At 45.7% G+C, this 22,218-nt stretch overlaps 1 protein-coding gene across 23 annotated transcripts in view; it reads right to left on the bottom strand.

Moving 5' to 3' along the window:
- KSR2 (kinase suppressor of ras 2) overlaps positions 1-22,218 on the bottom strand; it is a 446,464-nt gene that overhangs the window by 160,537 nt on the left and 263,709 nt on the right. For all 23 annotated transcript variants that reach the window (XR_005379235.1, XM_038575248.1, XM_038575247.1 and 20 more), the window contains one exon: positions 12,833-13,017. Coding sequence is in view for 22 of the 23 variants with exons in the window: in XM_038575248.1 (XP_038431176.1) it covers positions 12,833-13,017 (185 nt within the window). In the remaining variant the exon portion in view is untranslated. The remainder of the gene's footprint in view (positions 1-12,832; positions 13,018-22,218) is intronic.

The following is a 22,218-nucleotide window of genomic DNA, read 5'->3' on the forward strand; positions in this document are numbered from 1 at the left end:
TTAGCCTCCCAGGGAGAGCCCGGCTCCTGGGGCTTCCAGACAACAGTGAGACCAAATGCTGCTGGGAAACAGAAAATAATGGGGCAGCAAGCTGGGTGTGCCAATGAACGGCTAAGGCCCTAGGAGCCAAGGGTCTTTCATGATGGGATCGGTAAGGGTGTTCATCCAAAGGAGCATGCCATCCCCTGCCCCAGACAAGACATCTCTGCCATCTGCCCCTGACTCCTTCTCCGCAGCACTTAGCACCAAATGCTAGGCCTTCCTCCCATGGGACAGGTGCTCTGGTTTCTGTGGGTGAGGAGTAGTCTTCCCTCCCTCCAGCACCCCCTACCATGTCCAGACTCTCTCTACCAAGGAATGTGGCACAGAGTGGCCAGCAGTGCTCAGGAGGCTGGAGAAGATGGGTCACCAGGACAGGAGGGAGAGGAGAGAGAGAAAGGGATGGTGAGAGGCAAATGGAGAGAAGAGATGAGAGACAGAAAGGCAGATTGGCAGAAAGCAGGAGGGGGAAATGGATGCGGGTGCCAAGTGCCCACCCGTGCCTGCCTGGCGATGCCCTGGCTTTCAGCAGAGGAAAGAACTGCTTTAACTGCTTTAACAGCCTCAAACAGCAGCATGGGGCCTGGTGAGATGCTTGCCACTTTCATCTCTGGCCAAGAGGAATGTGGCCTGAGATGAAGAGCAGGTTCTCAGATCCTGCCCAGCAGCTGGTGAGGCCTGGATATCAGAGCAAGGATGTGTGCTGGTAATCAGCCCGGGGCCCCAGCCACCGCTGGTGGGCTGCTGGGACGAGGCTGTCTGAGGGCTAGGAAGCAGAAGGCAGCCTGTTATTTGGAGAAAAAGGACTCTCCCCATTCAAAAGGAGAAACAAATAAGCAAAATGCCCAGGGTGAAAAATCAGTTTTGAAAGCTACACCCTAGGAGCAGATGTATATCAGGGAGGATAGTCTCTGTGGCACATGAGTGACAGTGGAGGTCAAGAGGGGGGCCCCAGGACACAGTCCTGAGGGTGGAAAGGAAGGCTGACTCCACCTCTTAAAAAAGTTCCTGTTACAAGAATTAGCAAAGGACATCCCAGGTATGGTGGGTCTGGTCACTAGTTGGTGGCCCCCCCATGCAAATGTTGCTTAACCTATGACAGCATTTGTAAAGCATTTCCTCCGTTGCCAATATGTTAAAAGTTGTGTAACTGCCCACAGAAGTCTGGCTTCTCTTGGAAAAATTGGATGATCTGGTGACACTTTGTCCACTTCCCATAGAGCAGCAATTGGCTATGAGTGGTGACTGCCTTCTTTAGAAGGGGTGGGTGCTCTGTGTTTTTCCACAGTCCTCACCTCTCCCTACTGCCTGACACCAAGGGCATCCTTCACCCCCACCATGTCCCAAATGCAGATTTACTGAGTAATGAGCATGTCCCTAGCAGGAGGCACTGGGCTTTATTTATTCATTCAAAACATACTTCTCAGCATCCACGAAGTGCCAGGCCTTGAGGATGTAGCCATGAACAAGACAGACAAAACATCGCCTTTCTGGAGCACACCACTTGGTGAAGAAAGCTGACCTTAATCCAACTAACACTTCATCTCCTATAGTCTATACAACAACCATATGATGACAATATGGTTACACTCACTTTACATACCAGGAAACTGAGGCTTGAGAATTTTCTTATGTTTAGAGAAGTAGGCATCTACATTTAGGGATGTCTGAGAATATTTAACAATCGTTATGGGATGGGCACTGACCAATCAGAACACACGTCCAACCAATCAGAACACAGGCCCAGCTAATCAGGAGATATGCTCAGCCAGTCAGAACACAAGCCCAGCCAATCAGATTAAATAGCGTTACAAATGCATAACAGCCCAACGTCTGCACCGCCTGTCTGTATTGCTTTTTACTGGGCAGAGATAATGACATTTTGTCCATCTAAACAATTTCTAGTTTTCAGACGGTGGTCACAGACCTCCCAACAATGAACATTCCCGTGAGATGGGCAGATAATCACTGGCATGCCCATTGGCCAGATAAAGAAACCAGGGCTCAGAAATGTTGAGCAATCTAGCAAGGGCCACATGGCCAGGGGTAGCAGCCCTGCGAGGAGAACCCAGATCTCCCAACTCCTGGCCTAGCGGTTTTGGCTGTGTCTCATTGGCTTCTAACCAACCAGACTGCAAGTTCTCTGAGGTCAGGGACGGTAGCAGACATTTATTTGATGCCTCCATGATACTCAGTGCTATGATCTGAATGTCTGTGGCCTCCAAATTTCGAATGTTGAAATCCTAACCTTCAATGTGATGGTCTTAGGAAGTGGGGTCTTTGGGAGGTACTTCAGTCATGAGGGTGGACTCTCATGAGTGGAATTGGATGTATAAAAAAGAGGACCCAAAGGGCTTACAGGCCCCCTTCCACCATGTGAGAAGACAGTAAGAAAACACTGGCCAGGAGAGGGCCCCCACCAGAACACTACCATGCTAACACCTTGATCTTGGACTTCCCGGCCTCTAGAACTATGAGAAATCAATGCCTGGTATTTATCAGCCACCCAGTCTGTGGTGTTTTGTTACAGCAGCCCTAATGGACTAAGACCCTTAACATATCAGGAATTCAATCAGTACTGACTACCCCATTCAGACATGGCGGTGGGAGGAGTGATGTCCAGCAGAAACCGACAAGGATCAAAATTGACCAAAACCCAAAGACCATACAGGAGTGTTGATGACTACAACACTTAGGTAGTGCTTTTTACACACTAGGCACCATGCTCAGCACCCTCTCACTTCAGCTTAGAAACCATTCCACAAGAAAGGCATATTATGCCTATTTTAAAGATGGGGAAACTGAGGCTCATAGACGTTAGGTAAACAGAGATAAGATTCAAACCCAAGCTTGTCCAACTCTCAGCTTGGTGCCTGGCCAATAGTGGGGTGCTATTGGTCTTGGGAATGGCCCTGAGCCTCTCCCCAGCACCATGGGTTAACCTTCTCTGGGAGGCTGTGTGCGTCCTAGAGACTCCCAGGGAATGTCAGAGGGATAGTAAAGAAACTCCTTGCCAGGGATCACAGAGAAACACAGTCCAAGGGAGATGTTGGAGAACTGAAAGGGTTTTCTGCATAGCATGGAGACATGGCCCCACTAATTTGGATAATGAACTGACTTGGTCATGTGGATGTTCCTCAAAACCTCTAGGATAGGGATCCCATTATTCATTGTTACTCTAGTGGACACTGGTTATCAGCTTCCCTGGCATTCATTCTCCATTCTTAGATAAAACCCACAATTCCTAAGCCCAAAAGAAAAGATCAAAGCCTAGGATTAAGCCAATAAGTTAACATCCCACAAGTCTGACCCCACTGATTGGTTTAGAGGAGAGCACATGGCCATGTTGATTTGAATCAGTGCATTTCAGACCTAAACAATCTCACTCTCCCATTCTGTACCAGAGTAGGGAAGGGACCTCCAGGATCATCTTACTACCACATGGATCCTAAAAGTGAAACCATCCTGGGGAAGAGGCTAGTCAAGAGATACAGAGAGACTGAGTCCTGACATGAACTGAGCCCCCCTGATCCAGCCATACCTGCAGCCTACACAACCCCTGGACTTTTCAGTTACATGTGTCAATACATGACCTTATTACTAAAAAACAAAAAACAAAAACAAAATAACAAACGCACAACTTGGATTGTTTGTCACTTGTGAGTGTTAAGCTCTATATTAGTACTACCACCACCATGCAGTGATAAAGACTACCCTGTTTCCAATTAACAAAATGGTTTTTAGCAGTTTTGCTTGAGTGCCTGTTTCTTTGGTCAGGTAAGGCAGGAGACTACCCATAACATCCCAAAGACTGCATCAAAGTCCAACAACTTCAGCCCCTGCCTCAGTAATGCCAAATTCAGCCAGCACCACAGCTCTGAATGATAACAGAATCCTTTCTCTTTTGTCCTCTAGACCCTGAGTAACTGAAGGCTCACAGTGCCAGCTACAGGGTGAATGTTCAAAAATGTTGTTGTCCGTTCAAAAACATTTACATGTTCCAGCTCCATGCAAGGCACTGTGGATACAGTAACAAGCAAGAGCAAAGTGGTCACAGCTCTTGAGAAACTGATAATGGGGAACAGGACACTAAACAAATACTCATATAAACAAACAGATGGCTGTGGATTATGATAAGTGCTTCAGAAGGAAAGCACAAGAGACAAGAGAAGATGTAACTGACATAACTCGGGGAGTTAGGAAATGCTTTCCCAAGGAAGTAGTGATTGAGATGAAGTGACAACAATGACAGGGTATCCAGTAGCCCATGCATTCAAAACAGGAGAGGACGCAGTTCACTTAAGATCATGGTAGAAACCATGAGGGCCAGATCACTTTGGTGGACTGGATATGGGACTAAAATGGATATAGAAAGATCCATTTGGAGACTACTGAATAGTCTGGACCAGGGTGGTGGTGATAGAGGAGGAGATGGAAAGAACTGGAAGAAGAGAACTCACAATATATAACCCCTGAGCCAAATCTGGCCCCTTGCCAGGCTTTGTAAATAAAGTTTTATTGGAACACACATCCACACCCACTTTATTAGAAGACAGTCTATGGCTGCTTCATGCTTCATGGCAAAACTAAGTAGTTATAATAGAGACCATATGGCCTGCAGATCTGATAGTATTTACTACCCGGGCCTTTACAGAAAGTTTGTCAACCGTTATTTAGAAGGTCAACTCAACAAGACTTGGATATGGGGCATCATGGAGAGGAAGGGCCAAAGATCACACCTAGATAAAATACAGACTTGCTCAGTTGGGTAGATATAAAAGATGAGGCCACTAGAGATGAATTTTTTTCTTGGGGAGGAAAACAAATTTGATAAAAGCAACCCAGGATGGGTAACCTGGGTGGCTCAGTGGTTGAGTGTCTGCCTTTGGCTCAGATCGTGATCCTGGGGTCTTGGGATCAAGTCCCACACCAGGCTCCCTGCAGGGAGTCTGCTTCTCCTTCTGCCTATGTCTCCACCTCTCTTCATATGTCTCTCATGAATAAGTAAATAAAATCTTAAAAAAAAAAAAAAAAGCCACCATGCCCCAACTGGTGTCTCCTGGAAATGAAGTCCGACCAAATTATGTGCAGAGAACACATGCGACTTAGAGTCTAAAGGTACCATGGTTTCTAGTCTCGGTTCTGATGAGTTGTATAAACTGAAGCCAAGCATGGATTTCCCCTCTTGGAATATCTGTTTCTTCATTTACAGAATGGGGATGCGGGAACATGGGTGAGGAAAATGAATACTGGGTGTACATCGCGTAGTTCTACAGCCACATTACTTGTTACTTCTTTTCTCGTTGCTATAAAATTGGTTGAAGTACTCAGCCAGGGGTTGGGGGATATTACTGGGACAAAGGTACAATCAGACACACTCCTGATGACAGGGAATGGGTCTGCCCATGCCAACAATGTGTACCTGACTAAGAATCAGGACTCATTCCAATAGATATAAATGATCCCCTGGCTGCTAATGCCAACCACTTACCAACCAGTTTTTGCTGCCACAATTCCTGATGGGAGCAATCATAACAAAAGGTCTAAGGTTGTCTATTGCATGCTGAGCCCAAACTGTTTGTGCTAGGGCAAGAACTGCAAAATTACAGAGAAGAAAGGGTTGATGATAAAAACCCAGAAGCTGCCTCACCTAGAACATTCATAACTAACTATATGCATGCACCACGCACACACACACATGCATGCTCACACACAATTACCAGCCCTCTGTACACACAAATGGTGTCACCTTTTAAAGAAAGGTACTGTTTCCTTCCTCTAGAGCACATTCAGTAGCAGCAGACTCTATAATTTTACAATCATCTTGGCATAATGGAGAAAACTATTAGTTAGGCATAAGGAGATCCAGGTTCAAATCTCAGCTCTGAAACCCTAGGCAAGTTCCCTCTACTCTCTGGCTTCAGTTTCTCCATCTGTAAAATAAGGGCTTAGACTCAGTGATTTCTCAGTTCCCTATTAGGCCTGAGCTCTATGATTTTAGAACAGAGGTTAAAAATTGAGAGCCCCAAGACCAAATACAGCCCACAAATCTGTGGGATTAATACCACCTCAAACAGTGTTAAAAGACTTTTCATTGGGTGTTAGCATTTTAAAATTGGGAGATTTCTCATAAAAGTCACAGTCTCAGGACACCTGGGGGGCTCAGTGGGTTAAGTGTCTGCCCTCGGCTTGGGTCATGATCTCAGGGTCCTGGGATGGAGCCCCAAGTAGAACTCCTTGCTCAGTGAGTAGCCTGCTTCTCTCTCTCTCCCCTTGCCCCGCAGCTTCCCCACCATTATACCCCCTGTTCGTGCTCTCTCTCTCTCTCTCTAATAAATAAATAAAACCTTAAAAAGAAAAGTCACAGTCTCTGACTTCTTTGGAAAAATTTAAACACCTAGTCCATAAAGAGGGACTGCCCTGAAAAGCACACACCACCACATAAGTAGAAATCCTGCCCAAACCGCACAGCCTGTATCTAACATGGAGAAATGCAGACAAACCCAAATTGAGAAACATTCTGTGAAGAAGCTGGTCCTCGCTCCTCAAAGATGTCAAAGTCACAAACAACGAAGAAATGCTGAGGAACTATTCAAGCCTGACACAAGGACTTAATGCAATATGAATCCTGGATTGGATCCTGTGCCAGAAAAATAAATTGCAATGAAGGATGCTATTGAGACAATTGCCAAAATAGGAATATGGTTAGATGAAAGTCTTGAATCAGTGTCAAGGTTACTGAACCTGGTGCCTCTGTGTACCTCTTACATAAGAGTGTAGATGATCCAGTCCCAAATGGTTGACAAAAATGAGAGAGAAAACAAGGTGGGGGATTACAGAGGAAGCAAATGTAAGGAGATGTTAAAAATGGATGAATCCCAGTAAAGGGGGTACAGGAATCCTTTGTAGTGTTTTTGCAGCTTTTCTGTAAGTTTGAAATTATCTCAAAATAAACAATTTTTTTAAGTTGTCATATAACCAAATGATTCTCAAATGTTAGTGTGCGGAATCCCCTAGAGTTTTGGTGAATATTCAGATTGCTGGACTCTCTCCTCAGAGCTTCTGATTCAGCAGGTCTGGAAGGGGGAAAGTAAGAATTTGCATTTCTAACAAGCTTTCAGGTGATGCAGACGCTGTTGGCCTGGGACACGCTTTGAGAAGCCCGGGTACAATCTAGCTTAAACGGTGGAAGTGATTATCAAAAGAACAAGACGCAGGATGAGTTTTTTTAAAGCAGGATTGACAGAGAGATGGCACAGGGGACTAGTATTCTGCATTACGAACCTTTGTGGATTCTACTGGTGTCCAGGTACACATATCTTAATGGCTATAAGCGCCCTAGACCAGCACCTGTCCGGCAAGCGGCACATGGTCAGTATGGGTTAAGGACCTGCTAAATTATAGCAAAATTTCTAAAATACAGCAAAGATGCCAGGCAACAGGGGTGCTGCCTTGTATCTGCTGGGGGGAGGCGAGATGAGGAACAGCACTTTTAACCTGCTCATTTGAGAAACATTCTCTGGGACCCTCCTATGTGATAGATGGGTTCCCCCTTGAAACTGCCACCATTGAGTCTGGCCAGACAGAGATTTCTCAAAAATCTCAAAATTCTGAGATGAGAACATGGTTCAGGCAGCAAAGTTCTGTCAAGACATGCACTTCTCGTCGTCCTCTTCAAGGGGTAATGAACCTTGGCCTCAAGCCTCATTAAACCCCATTATATAATCACCCCCATCCCGAGTCTCTTTATAACCCTCCAGTGGCTGGTTTCTTGGGACCATGTAGTTCAGCTTCATCAGTCTTTATTGCTACCTGCTGCCTCCCTCAACAAATCAGGCTTCTGACTCAGCCTCAAGGCACACGGGGACCAAGCCCTCAGCTGAGGGTCAACTCTGTCGCCTTGTGTCCATGAAAAAGCACAGGAAATGCTCAGCAAAGAGATGAGGAGAGCACGTCTGGTGAGACAGGACAAGGGGAGGGCACACCATCATTCAAGACACCTGCGAAGGACTATATTTTATAGGATGGGGGCCGTGTATAAAACCCCAGCTGGTGCCATTAGGACCAAGAAGGGGAAATCTGGAAATCATTAGTCATCTGTTCCCTTTGGGAGCTACTGCCCTGAAGTCCTAGACCCCATAGGCAGCTAACGAAGAAACACCCAGAAAACTGCAGGTGGGAAAAGTAGAGCATCATTCCTCATCTTCTACTAAAGATGTCCAGGATAAACGAGTTGCAGAAGGTATTTGCAACTCATTCTTTTGGCTGTGTTCTGCAGCTGCCTGGCCCCTACAGGCACAGCCACCACCTGGGACAATGGCCCCTGAATATCGACACCGGAGTCTGGCAGGGTAACAATTTGTCAGCCAGCATGGGTGCTGCTCTCTGAGTGAGCACAGCATGCTGATAAACGAGAGGCATCCTTGGGGCAAGGTGGAACCCCACAACACAATTCCCCAAAGAGGCAAGGATGCCAGAAGGGAAACTGGCACAAGTTAAGGTCCCTCCAGGATAAGCAACCAGGTCTCAACGAAGACAGCATGGCAGTTGTGTTCCTCAGCACCATCGAATGGGGACTTGAGAACGAAGGCAAACTCCTACCTGCCCTTGTGATCTTGGGCCAGCTACTCAAACCCTCCCAGCCTCAGTTTTTCATCTGGAAAATAGGCATAAGAATAGAAACTACCTGATGGAGAACTGGGAAGCTTATATAATGCAAGTAAATTGCTTTGCCTGAATTAACGGTGCCTGCAACATCGTCAATGCACAGTAAAGGCCAATTGCTATTATTATCATCATTTTCATCATTGTTACAAGTTATCCCATCATAGGACAGGCAGCAATCGCTGCCAAACCTACCCTTTATGACACTTCGTGCTCTAAGCACCAGCCCCTGTGCTGGGAAACTTACACCCATTCCTCATTTTGTCCTCACTACCTCCTTGCCAGGTTAAAACAGACTCAGGGGGCTCAGTGAGTGCCCAACGACATGTCAGCAACCACTTAGTTGCTATACTCCCAAAATCACTTCCACCAACTGGTAATGAATGATGATGAGTCATCACTCTCTCCCATCTAGACAGTATTTTCTGCATTCTGAAGAAGACTTTTATTGGGGATTATAGTGGCAGCCTGATACCCTACAAGGAGCCACCAGCACACAGCTTGTTGGACCAAAACTGGTCGGTGGGTAGGGGGCATCCGATCAGACACTATCTGGGCCACACGACATGCCCAAACAAAACACAGAAGAAATGCCTCAAGGATGGGAAGATAAGTCCATTGTTCTCTGCTTCTTTGGGAGGTAGGTTCACTCCTGAGTCACCATCTTCCACTGAGTGGTAGGGTTTAGTAACTTGTGTTTTGACCACAGTTAGCCTCAGAGAAAGGTTCCTCTGAAAGCTGGGGCTCTGACACTCCCTTCTCTACCCTGCTCGTCACTCCCAGACCAGGAACACAGGGTAAGCCCAAGGAGGGGAAGTCCTTCTCATGACCCATCGGAGGAAGCAGGGCACCCTGAGGGTCTGAGTCTCTGCCACTCTACAGGCAGATCTGTCTAATGCTCTAATGCTGTCCCCAGGTGTCTCCAGCAGGGGTAACAAGATGGTGGATCACAGTGCAGCCACAGCCAGATCTGACAGTGACAAAAGGACAGACAGACTCAGCCTGGTAGGGACACAGCTTCAGCAGCTCCCTCCACTGGGTCAGAGGGAGGAAGGCTGGCACTGGGACCCAGAGGCAGAAAGGTCTCTTCTGAAGCTCATAGTAAGGGGAGAACAAACAAGGGTGACCCAGTGCCTGACCCACGCATCCTCCCAACTGTCCCAGCCCAGAGTCCTCAGACCAGCATTCTAAGTGATCAAAAGATTTAGTAACCCAGGAAAAGCCCACTGGGTTAGCCTTGGAATCACAGAGTTTCTAAGCTTTGGACTGGACCCCTGTGGAGTCATTTATTATACAACGAGGGAAACTGAGACCCAGACAGAGAAAGGAATTCGCTTCACCAAAGAACAAGGATACAGACTAGAGTTGAAACTGGATTCAAAACCCACAAGGCGGGCAAGATCATTTGTTCTTTTGAGTCTCAGTTACCTTATCTATAGAATGGGAATTATAATGCATGTCTCAAAGTTTGTGGTGAGTTTGAACCGTGGTGAGGAAGAGACAGAGGTCACACAAGCAATTGGTGGCATCATGGAAACTCTAACAGAGAGCTTCTCATTGCCTAACCTGGAGCCTATTCTATTGGGCTACCTCTGTTTCCATCCTTCGTTAGGATCAGCGGAAGTGGGACTGGCCCACGGGATTCCAGGTAATATTTGGGATACACACTCATTCTCCTGCTAAGATCCAAATGTTACTTTTCTCCTTTACGGAAGATCAGAGGGCGACCTCTCTTCATACAAGGACTGGGGCCGTCCAAACAGTAAACTGTGCTTCTGTAGCCTCTTAATGCTAAGGGCTGATTTTAATTAAGGACTTTGCTCCTACTCACAGGCAAGTGGAGCAGTCTCTCCTCTTACATGGAGACCAGGGCAGGCATGAAAAGTCGGGAGCCATGGTGAATCTTCCCAAGACTTTCTGGCAGGAGAGGAGGGGTCTAAATGAATAAGTATGTGGTTTTTTAAGCAGGCTGAAGATGTTTCTGTTCTGGACAGAGCTAAAGTGCAGAGCTGTGGTCAAGCCCCCAGAGAGGGCCATGGTAATATCACTCATAGGACAGTGATGCCCAGAGACAGATGGCTGCTGGAGGCAGCCACCCGGCGTCATGCCAAGGTAAATTCCAAGCACCCTTAGGGCCATGGGGAAGTATGTGTGTATGCTGAGGGGGGGTGAACTGAAAGACATTTTCCCACAGCCCCCTAATTAATCATAAAGTCAGAGGATGTAAATGCTGCCAGGGAAAAGGACCTCATAAACATCATAACAACAGCTACCATGTATTAATAAGCACTTACCGTGTACCAGGCCCTGTGCAGCTGACTCGACAGGCAGGAGCCGATCTAATCCTCACAACCACCGATAGAATGCATCTACGGTTAGCCCCATTTTACAGATGAAGAAACTGAGGCTTAGAAAGGCTCTGTACTTGCTCGAGGTCAGGCACATGGCTCAAAAAGAAACAGAGCTTGGCACTGGTACCTGGCATCACCCTCCGGGGCCATGAAATCCTGCCTCACCCTGCTGCTATGACACATTTGATACGTCATCACCCCTTTTCCTTGTCTGGGCTCCCAGGCCACCCTCTGACTGCCACACGGGCCTACCCCCACAGAGTATTTCTGGTCTGACAGTGATTTCTCTCGACAAATTAATAAATTGGCCTTCTGGTGTTGATATGTGTCATGAGTCTATTTTAGTTTGCTTGATTCAGGACCTGTGCCCCCCGGGCACAGACACAAGCCAGACTAGCTAGAAGTTCTCCTAATTGATGTCCACATTGGTCACTTCTGTTTCTTCTGGTCCCTGCCGTGGATGCACAATGCACATGTGTGGACTGTAAACAGTTCACCATTCTGCCCAGGCCTACCATCCAGTGGGGCTAAAGCAGAGCATCTGAGCTCAACAGTCTTGATACTGGACACCATGGTGGAGGTACAGTGTGCAATTTTCCAAGGAAGAGGAATAACAGATTTCATGAAATTCATGGTGGAGGGTCCATAGCTTCCCTAAAAAAAGTTCAAAGACCCTTATGCATAGGTAAAGAAGAGAATCCCACATTTAGAGAAAGGCCCCCAGCTGAATATTTGAGGGATCTTGGATCAAATCACATGTGGTGGTAAAGCTTATCCATTCTGGAGTTAGGAAGAGCCAGCTTCCAAGCTTGCCTCAATGACTCAACAGCTGTGTGACTTTGTCAAGTTATTCAATGTTCCCGAGCCTCTGTTTCCTCATCTACACAATGAGAACAACTCGTCCGCACAATGGCTTGTTGCAAGAACCAAATGAGGTCATGCGTGGGGGTTATGAGCATGTACAGGTGCTCAGTGAACATTGCTTCTCATTTATCAGAGCAGCAGCATGATCACCCCATGGCTGTACTGGGGACCCAGGGTTCCTCCCTTCCTGCTCTAGCAGCCCCTCCTCCTCCTCCTGAATTCCCAGTCCATAAAAGTCGTTATCTGAGCTAGAGGACGGGTTGGGCTTTTTTTTTTCAGGGGCTCCCCTCTGACCACATCTGTGCCTGTTCAGCAAAATGGGCCTCTGGGCAGAAAAGATTAAACGTCTTCTGAAACCTCAGCCCTGGATCACCAGAAAGTTCCATTTCCGTTCCGAGTAATAACCACTTTGTCTCCAGCAGAAATTCGCGGGAGCAGAATGTAAAACACCTCAGGCCACGCTCAACTCAGTTTGAACCCAAATACATCTTTGAAATGAAAGGTTATATGTGTTGACCTGAGTGGGGCAAAAAAAAAATTACAAAATTTAATCATAGATGCCTTATCCACAGCAGCCCGAGAAAAATCCTGTGACCCGGCAGGCCGAGAAGCAGAGAGAAAAAGCTGATGTTTCCTTTCATGCCCTGCATGCTTGCTTCCCCTCTGTCATCCCTCCACACCTGCAGGCAAAAAGAGTAGGAACGGAGGACCAATGACAACAGCCAGTCAGCCTCCTGAGTACTAATTACGCCCCTTCCCTTCGAAACCATCCCAAGGGGCGTGAGCGGCGCAGGTGGGAGGTGATTGAGCCACGTTCAAAGTGTTTCAGGAGCGTTTCTCTGCAGAGAACACAGAGTGTGCACCTGGCAGACAAGAAGGTACAACAACCCCAGGCGGGCGGGTGGGTGACTTACTTGCAGAGAAGTTGGCCTCGGTGTGGACAGGAGGGGTGGAGGGCAGGAAAGGTGCATGTCCCACAAAGAAGGAGCGGAGGGAGCGCTCGGACAGGAGTGGGGAGCGCTGCTGAGAAGGAATGTTCTCACAGCTGCCCACGCTGCTGTGAATCTTGAGGTTCAATGGTTTGCTTTTCTTCTTGGCTCTGAAAGAGAGACAGAAGAAGAGAGGACAACATATCCATAAGTGCACACAGGCAGACCCAGTCTCTCTAACATGGCACCAATGGGGCACCTGGGTGGCTCAGTTGAGCATCCGCCTTCAGCTCAGGGCATGATCCTGGGATCCCGGGATGGAGTCCCACATCAGGTTCCCTGCGGGGAGCCTGTTTCTCCCTCTGCCTGTGTCTCTGCCTCTCTCTGTGTGTCTCTCATGAATAAATAAAGAAAATCTTAAAAAAAAAAAAAAAAAAAAAAACATGGCACCAATGTCCACTCCCCAAACTGAGCTGGTCTGTTGGGGCTGCTCCGTCTCCCCTTCAGTTTGGTTCTGTGCTGTTTCTCACCTACAACCCTTTGCTGGCGCTGTCCCCACAGCCCAGAATAGCCTCCCCATCCCTGGATGCTTAATCTCCATCAGTCTTCTCTGACTCCACTCTGGTGTCCTCTCCTCCAGGAAGCTTTCCTTGATATTCCCTTCCCTCCTTGCCTGGACTTCAATTCTATGATATTCTGTGTGTATCCCTGTGGCTATACTTTCTTATTTTCCCCAACCTGTTCTTTTAGTTTTTGTCTCCCAAGTGAACTGTGGGTCTTCGAGGGCAATGATTCCGTATTGTTCATTTCTCTGTCCTCAACCATTAGCACAGAACCTGGCACACAGTAGGTGGTCATTAAAAGCCTATTAAATGATCAATCTGGATTATGACTGGAATTTAATCATGCTGCATTCTAATTCCTTGAGGGCAGGAACCCTGTGGTTTTCCTTCCTGGATCTTTCAGCCTCTGGCTTGGCACCAGCTGAATGGAATGAACCTCTGGAGCTGGTTTGGAAACGTTTCTCCCCTTCCCAAGGAGCTTGGCTGATCAGTTTAACAGAGTGTGATTTAGAACAGCACCCCAAAGTAACCATTCTACCCCCCCCACCCTCCCTCATCCCCCATCTCCACCCCCCCCCCCCAAGCCCCATTCAGGTCTAGCTCGGAGTTGGGTGCCATCTTGTGGCCAAAGTGAACCATCCTTGCATGTGTTCTCCTAGATGGAGAGCCCAGGAAGGTGCCTTAATGAAAGACTGGAGGCCTCCCACACAGGCAGCCTAAAAGTCACCCTCTCCAGGAGGCCCGCTGCTCATCAGCTATAAGGAATCCAAGTGCACCTGCAGAGTCGCTTCCTCACAGTGCTTGGGCTGGCAGCCTTGCTTATTATTTCCCTAGGGGTCTGCAACAAGGCCCAGGAAGGTACTTCCCGTTATAGCAGGGCACAGTGGCTGGCTCTCCCTGCCCATGGGTGGAGAAGAGAAACAAGGGAGTGTTATTTCATTCCACAAGAATCTCCAATGGTGGAGATTTAAAGAGGCATCTACACCGAGGTAGTATAATTTTGAAGTTGGACTCGCAAACTTTGCGGTCAGGGAAACCAGCTCTCGGGTCCTGGTTGTGACCTCAGGAAAGTGATCTCATCTCTTTGTGCCTCAGTTTTCTCACCTGGACAATGAGGAAAATAATAGTATCTACCTATAAGATGGATGTTGTGACAATTCGATGAGATACGAAATAACGTACTTGGCACAGAGCCCGGCACAGAGTGAGGGTTCAGGTTACCTGTTATTAATATCACTATGACCAGGTTAAACTGGGTGTCTCTTTGGTATGGAGTTAACCTGGAAGAAGCCAAAAGTTAAAGCTGAGCCATGTTTTTCATCTGAAACATCCAGCAGCTCTCAACCCACCACTACCCCTGGCAGATGAATAGGATGTAGTCATACCCTCTGGCAATAGATATCACCATTATTTCCAAAACACTGACAGGAGCCTTGAGGCACTGGGCCACCAAATGACAAGGCCAGATCCCTTGTATAAGGATAACCAAGCCCAACACAGCATAAGTTTAACAGTAGTTCAGTAACTACTACAAAGTCAATTTGCTTTACTAACTCAGGACCACAGATGGAGAAGAGAAGGGGAATATATAAATAAATGTTAGTTGGACAGATGGATGGATAAAAAGCTGGCTGGCTGGCTGGCTGGCTGGCTGGGTGGATAGATGGAAAGAAGGAAAGAAAGAAGGGAAAAATGAAGGTAAGAAGGGTAGAAGGATGAATGGACAGATGAGTGGATGGATGAGGAAAAGGACAAAGGATAGATAGATGAATGGAAAAGAGATGGATAGAAGGATGGATGGGTGAATAGATGGATGGATGGATGCAGGGGTAGATGGATGAAAAAGCTGAAGGACAGGAGGATGATGGATGGATGGATGGATGGATGGATGGATGGAGAAGTAGATGTAATGAAGGAAAAGAGGATGGGAGGATGGAAAGACGAATAGGAGGAAACGAGGGCAGGAGAAAGAGAAAGTGGAGAATGAATGGCTATTTGATGAGGATAGATAGAAGGGAATCATATCACTTCCTGCCCACCAAGGAAGTCTTCATGGACAGATGTGGGATTCACCTTTACCATCTGCCCTCATTACCCAGCACGCTCAGAGGAGAAAACAAACAAAAATGACTGTCCAATGACTGTGACTGTGTATGATTCGGTGCATATTTTGCAGTATGACCTGCAGGTGTAATTAAAAAGAACATCTCCCCATGATCGCAGGATATTAGAAATCTATTACATAAATGTCTTCCCTGGAATCAGGGCCAGTTCTGGGGAAAGCAGCAAAACGAGGTGGCACAAAGCATCGGTGAGGGCAGCTCCATCCTTTGGGGCCATACGAGCCAAGGGTGGACCGTGCTGCTGTCTGCGGGCCAGTCCGAGCTCCCTGACAGCAGGCGGTGCTGACAGCAGCCCCAGAGCCGGGCTCAGCTGAGGCGGCACATCTATGGAGGGAAGACACCCAGCTTCGTAATCTGTGCTTAGGGAAAATGCACTTGTTTTACCAGGTAGAGCAAAGGATTATTCATTCCAGTGGTGGAATCTAGCAAAGTTCTTCTGACCTTCCCGAAGCTTAATTTGCACAGAATATATCTGAACTAAAGGGATCCTGAGAATCCTTACTTCTTCAATGGTTTCCTTACTCTCCATCTCCAGCCTTAAAGCTCTGGTCCGAGCCACCTTCCTCCCTCACCTCACTTCAGCGGCTGCTGCTGCTGTGTGTGAATCAGACCCCCAATTCAGCTTTTGAATTTTTTTCTTTATTTTTGATTTTCTTTACTTTTTATTTATACTGAGGTAAAATTCACATTAACCACTTTAAAGTGAACAATTCAGTGGCATTAAGTACATTCACAATGTTGTGCAAACACTATCCCTATCCAGTTCCAAAATATTTCATCACCCCAAAACAAAATCCTGTACCTACTAAGCAATTCCTTTCCATGTTCTTCCTTCCAGACCCTGGCAACTATCAACCTGTTTTCTATCTCTATGGATTTGTCTATTCTGGATATTTCATTTAAACGGAATTAGACAATATGTGAACTTCTGCGTCTGGCTTCTTTGGCTGAATCTAATGTCTTTTTGGTTCATCCATGTGGTAACAATGTAGCAAAACTTCACTCCTTTTTATGGCTGAATAATCCCATCCCATCCCACTTTTGATTCTTCATAATCCATTCTCCACCCAGGCACCAAAGTGAAGTTTTAAAAAGTATACGCTGTATCATGTCACTCTCCTGCTTTAAAACTTCCAAAGGTCTTCTTATAAAAGCTTCAAGGGACCCTCAAGGATCTCTCTCTCTGGAGAACTTCTTGTATTATCATTGCCTTGTCATGCTCAGACTCTATCTTTCTGATACCAAATTCTCGGGTACCTCGGGATCTTTGCACAGGCTGTTCCCTCTGCCAGGAACACCATTCCCCATCCTGTTAGTGAAGAACTACCTTAGGCATCACTTATTTAGAGACACAGTCCTCAACCCTCAGAACTAGTCAGATCTCCAGATTACATATGCTCCTAGCACTATCTGCTTTTCCTTCACAGAATGCATCCCAGTTGGAATTCTGCTTTTACTTATGTGGTTGCTGTATGAATGTCTATCCCCACCCCCCCACCCCCTTCATGGCTTGTGACCAACACACACGGGATGAGCCTGCATCCCAGCAGCTAACACAAAGCAGGCAACCCACAGTTGCAGAGCCAAGACCAGAAGCTAGGTCTATAGACTCCCACCCAAGCCCATGTGCCCCAACTCAAGCAAAGACAACCTGGAATCTTCTGTCTTGGGAACGTTTTAAAGGAATGTAGCCCAGTTTTGACTTGCAAGTCAAGAGACCTGGTTTGGCAACATCTTCTCAGCTAATTCCAGCTATGGACTCCTTGAGGGCAGAGACACACCTGATTTCTTCTGCCAGCCCCTGGCCACCCCTGGCCTAGGTCTGGCAGACACAGCTCTGCACTCCAAAGGCTCTTGATCAAAGCCCATTTGTCACCTGCCCTTGAGAGCTTCAATTGCAAAGATCACTGAGGGGGTTCCCAAACTAATGATTAGTCTCTGCACCACTTCCTATTCCAAAACTTTGCTGCGCATTGAGTCAAGCAGAGCTGCTGACTCACATGGCCTCTTTACCCTCAGCTTCCTCGTGTGTGGGGTTGTGTCCCCTTGAACTCAAATGCCTTCACCCGGCCATAAACTTCAGCATCTCATTAACGGTGTCTGGAGCATCTGGCCCAGCCAATTGGGAGGAAATGGCAGAGCTGGGGGCAGACAAGCTCCTCGCAAGCATGGCTGGAGGACAGGCACAGCACACATTCTCACAATCGCTCAGTGGAGCAAAGCACTCATCCATCAATCATTTTCCCAAACAGGAAAAAATGCCCACTGGCCTTACACAGGAGAGACAGCTCACTCCCTCTCAAATGGGGCCAGTTAAATCCTTTGCATTTGACCTGATCTAATTACCCAAACTGAGGCCTCCAGGCAAGACCCTTTCAAGACCAAAGAACATTCTTGGGTGGGGAGGAGGCAGGGGATACACACAGAACTCAGGGAAGGAGAAGGTTTGGAAAAGCAAAGGCCTGGTAAGTCTAACATCAGGAGACTGTTTAGTAGAATCTGCTCTGCTCCTTGACCACAGGCTACACCCTTCATTTCCGGGTTGAACACATTCCAAACAGGGCATTGATCCACTGGACCTCTGGGAAAAAGGAAGCATGAGTGAGTCAAACACCTAAGTCGCACTTCCCCAGGTGTGGATGAATATTTAATGCTTTCAGACAAGACACAGGTGAAACTCTTTGTATTTTAATAGGTAAAATTTGAAAAATGAACTTGCATATCAACTCCATAATCCCACAGCAATGACTTCCTCATATACAGTTTTATGTGAAATATACTAAGAAGAGAAAGAGAAGAAAGAGGAAGATGGGGGAGAGGAAGAGACATTGATTGAAAAACATGTTTAACACCAGTGCAGGTCCCACCAAACTGGCTAAAAATGGAGTTGACAGTACCAAATGTTGGCAAGAAGAGAGTGACCAGAATCCACCCCTCCCCCCAATCCTGGTGAGATTATACACTAGTACAACCATTTTGAAAAGCTATCTGATTATATCTACTAAAGTGAACATACCCTCTGACCCCAAAATTTCACCCCTCGGTATGTACCCAGCCCAAATGAGTGTGCCCATGTCCATGAAACAACCCATGCAAGAATGTTCCTGGCAACGTTACTCATATGGCCAAACACTGAGAATAGTCTCAATGTCTGTCAATAATAGGATAAATAAAACATAGTGTGCTCATATGATTGATTACTGCATGGCAACAAAAAAAGAGAAAACTCTGGCTAGACTATAAACATGGCTTAATCTCAATGATAGTGCATTGGGTAAGAGAAATCAGCAACAAAAGAGCTTGTACTGTATGACTCCATCAGGATTCTGTTTCCACGAAGTTCAAAAACAGGCAAAATTATAATCTATGCTAGAAAGGGCAGAAGGGTGATTTTCTTTGAGTAGGTTATTGACTAGAATGAGACTCAAGAAGCCTTCTGGGGGCTGGACATATCTTCAGTCTTGAGTGAGTGGTGAGTACATGGGTATCACAATATATACAAATTTATCAAACTGTACCTAAAAACTGTGCACTTTACTTTTGAATGAAAGTTATGCTTTACAAAAAGTTTCTTAAAACAATACTAAAATAGGGGTACCTGGGTGGCTCAATTAGTTAAGCGTCTGCCTTCAGCTCAGGTCATGATCCCAGGGTCCTGGGAGCGAGCCTCATATTGGGCTCCCTGCTCATGGAGTCTGTTTCTCTCTTGCCCTCCCCCCACTCGTGCTGTGTGTCTCTCTCTCTCAAATAAATAAATAAAATCTTCAAGGAAACAATACTAAAACATACACACACACACACACACACACTATATATATATATATATATATATATATATATATATATATATATATATATACACACACACACACACACACACACACATATATAGGCAAAGGACTAGAATAGACATTCTCCAAAGAAGATATACAACTGGCCAAGCCTACATGAAAAGATGCTCCACATCATTAGTCATTAGGAAAATGCAAATCAAAAACCACAGTGAGATACCACTTCACACCCACTAGGATGGCATGATCAAGAAGTCAAAAAAGGAACAAGTGTTGACAAGGATGTGGAGAAACCAGAACCTTGTCCATTGCTGGTGGGCTTGTAAAGTGGTGCACCCATTGTAGAAAAATCAGCATAAGACCCAGAAATTCCACTCCTAGATATATACCCAGAAGAACTGAAACCAGGTGTTCAAACAAAAACTTTACACGATGTTGATAGCAGCATTATGCACAAGAGTCAAAAGATGAAAACAACCCAAATGCCCATCAACACATGAATGGATAAACGAATTATGGTCTATCCATACAATGGAATATGATTCAGAATTATGAAGTACTAATTCATGCTATGATATGGATGAACCTCAAAAATATTAGCTAAGTGGAAAACACACATACACACACACAAAACCACACATGATGATTCCGTTTAGGTGAAATATCAAAAATAGGCAAAAGCACAGAGGCAGAAAACAGATCAGTGGTTGTTCAGGTCTAGGGGCAAGAGGGGGAATAAGAAGTGACTGTTTAATGAGCTTGCGGTTCCCATCTAGGGTGATGAGAAAGTTCTAGAACTGGATAGTGGTGAGTTGCACAAGGCTATGAATGTACTTAATGCCACTAACTCATATACTTTAAAATGGTTAAAATGGTCAATGTTATGCTATAGGTATTTTACTACAATTAGGAAAATATATAATAGTAACATAGGAACTAGATCTCTCCTTCTTACTAGCTGGATGAAGTTCATGACGTCATTTAACCTCTCTGAACCTCAATGTCCTGTAAAAATGCATAATAATTCCTCTACTTCACAAGATTCTATGAAGATCCAATGAAATAATGTGCTTTGAGTACCTGAGAGAGTGTCTGGCACCTGTTAGGTGATAGTCTTTCTAGCACTGGTCCCTTGTCTAGATACTTTCTTTCCTCTAGATAGACTGAAGTTCTTTATGGGCAAAGATGATGTAAAAGTCAGGCTCAAAATCAAAGGAAAATGGACAAGTATCCATGAAGAGGACCAAAGAATTCCCCTTCACCCTGGACCTCTTGCCTCAGGGGAAATACACAAAAGTCCACAGACCACATCGACTGGGGAAGGAGGATTCCCATCACTGGGATGAGGTGATGACCAGGCCAGGCAGCCGTGAAGCCTTCCTGGAAGAAGAAAAATCACAACAGGATTTTCAAAGTTATCCAGAGAAAAGGCTTGGCAAAGAATGCTTGCTCAAACCACCCCTCCCCTGTGTCTCCCTAGGACAAGAAAAATGCAACAAAATAAAAATGGGATTAATTCCAAAAATTAATCCAATAAATATCACCAGAACACTAAGGTGCTTGGACTCTAGTAGTGTAGGATGTAGATGAGAGCCATGCCCTGCCTGGGCTGGTATCCTGGAACAGAAATAGAAAACTGAACAGAACAGAAACAGAAAAACGCATAAAATAGTAAGAAAATACTGAGTAATAATAGGAGCTTCATGGAGAATTAAAATCAGGTGATGCAGTAGTGAGTGGGTAGTAAGGCCTTTGTGGACAAATGGTATTTAGGCTGAGAACTGGTTGTCAAAAGAAGTCAGATTTGCAAAGATCTGGAGGGAAAGGGGACCAGGCAGTGAGGCAAAGTCAATGCTAGGGAGTCCAAGACCAGGGCAAGTCAACTCATAGTGAGCGAAGGGAGGAGGAGAGAGGGAAGGCAGGATCAGGGAAGATGAGACTGGATTAGTGCGATCAAATGGTGCTTGCTGGTTGGATGCTTGCCCTGGAGGGAGGTGGGGTTTTGAGAGCCATGGATACCTGCCGCAGGTTTTAAGAAGGAAGGTGACAAAACCTAATTCTGTTCTCGAAAGACCACTCTGCCAATGTGTAGAGTTGACCATGGTGCAGCCAAGAATGGGATTCTGTAGAGGAGGCTGTGGCAGTCACCCAGACAAAAGGTGATGGCAGTGGTGTGGACCAAGTTCTAGGCATCAGAAGGGAAGGGAAAGGAAGCATCTGGAACACAGCTCTTCTAGGACTTGTTGGCCAACAGTGTAGTGGGGTCAGAGGAAGAGTCATCTGACATCCTAAATCATTGCGTTATGTAGGAGCCCAGTCTTAGCTGGATACGGTCCCATGTATAGAAACATTTTCTGGAAGGATACACAGAGGCAATTGGCAGGCTGGTGAGGGGGCTTGGGATCTGGGAAGTAAGTACTTTTTTTAGGCTTTGAACTTAGTAACCATTGGAACTTAGTACCAGGAGTATTCTTTGATGATAATAATAAAACATAATTGTAAAATGACAGAAGTATTTTTGGCTTGAATTTTTCTTTATTTTATTAAAAGAAAACAAACAAAAAAACTCTACTTCTAGAAAACAAAGGTACAGACATGAAATAATGTGGTCAATCTTTATTTAATATTTCAATGATGTTTCATTATTTTTTCAATAAGTTTTAAATTGAAGATCAAATTTGAGATGGATTTTGTTTCCCAAATGGCTTCTGTCACTGGGTAACTGGTATCTCAGATTTAGTTGACAGATATACAAATGTGGTTGTTTATAGATTCCTAGGAATTGAACATATACATATGTTTCATTATATATATATATAGTTATGTATTATATATAAACTTACATATTTATAGTACATAGCATATAATGTATATAATATAGTATATTACAGTAT

Source organism: Canis lupus, chromosome 26, assembly GCF_011100685.1.
Source record: "Canis lupus familiaris isolate Mischka breed German Shepherd chromosome 26, alternate assembly UU_Cfam_GSD_1.0, whole genome shotgun sequence".
In the NCBI taxonomy this organism is placed as follows: domain Eukaryota; kingdom Metazoa; phylum Chordata; class Mammalia; order Carnivora; family Canidae; genus Canis; species Canis lupus.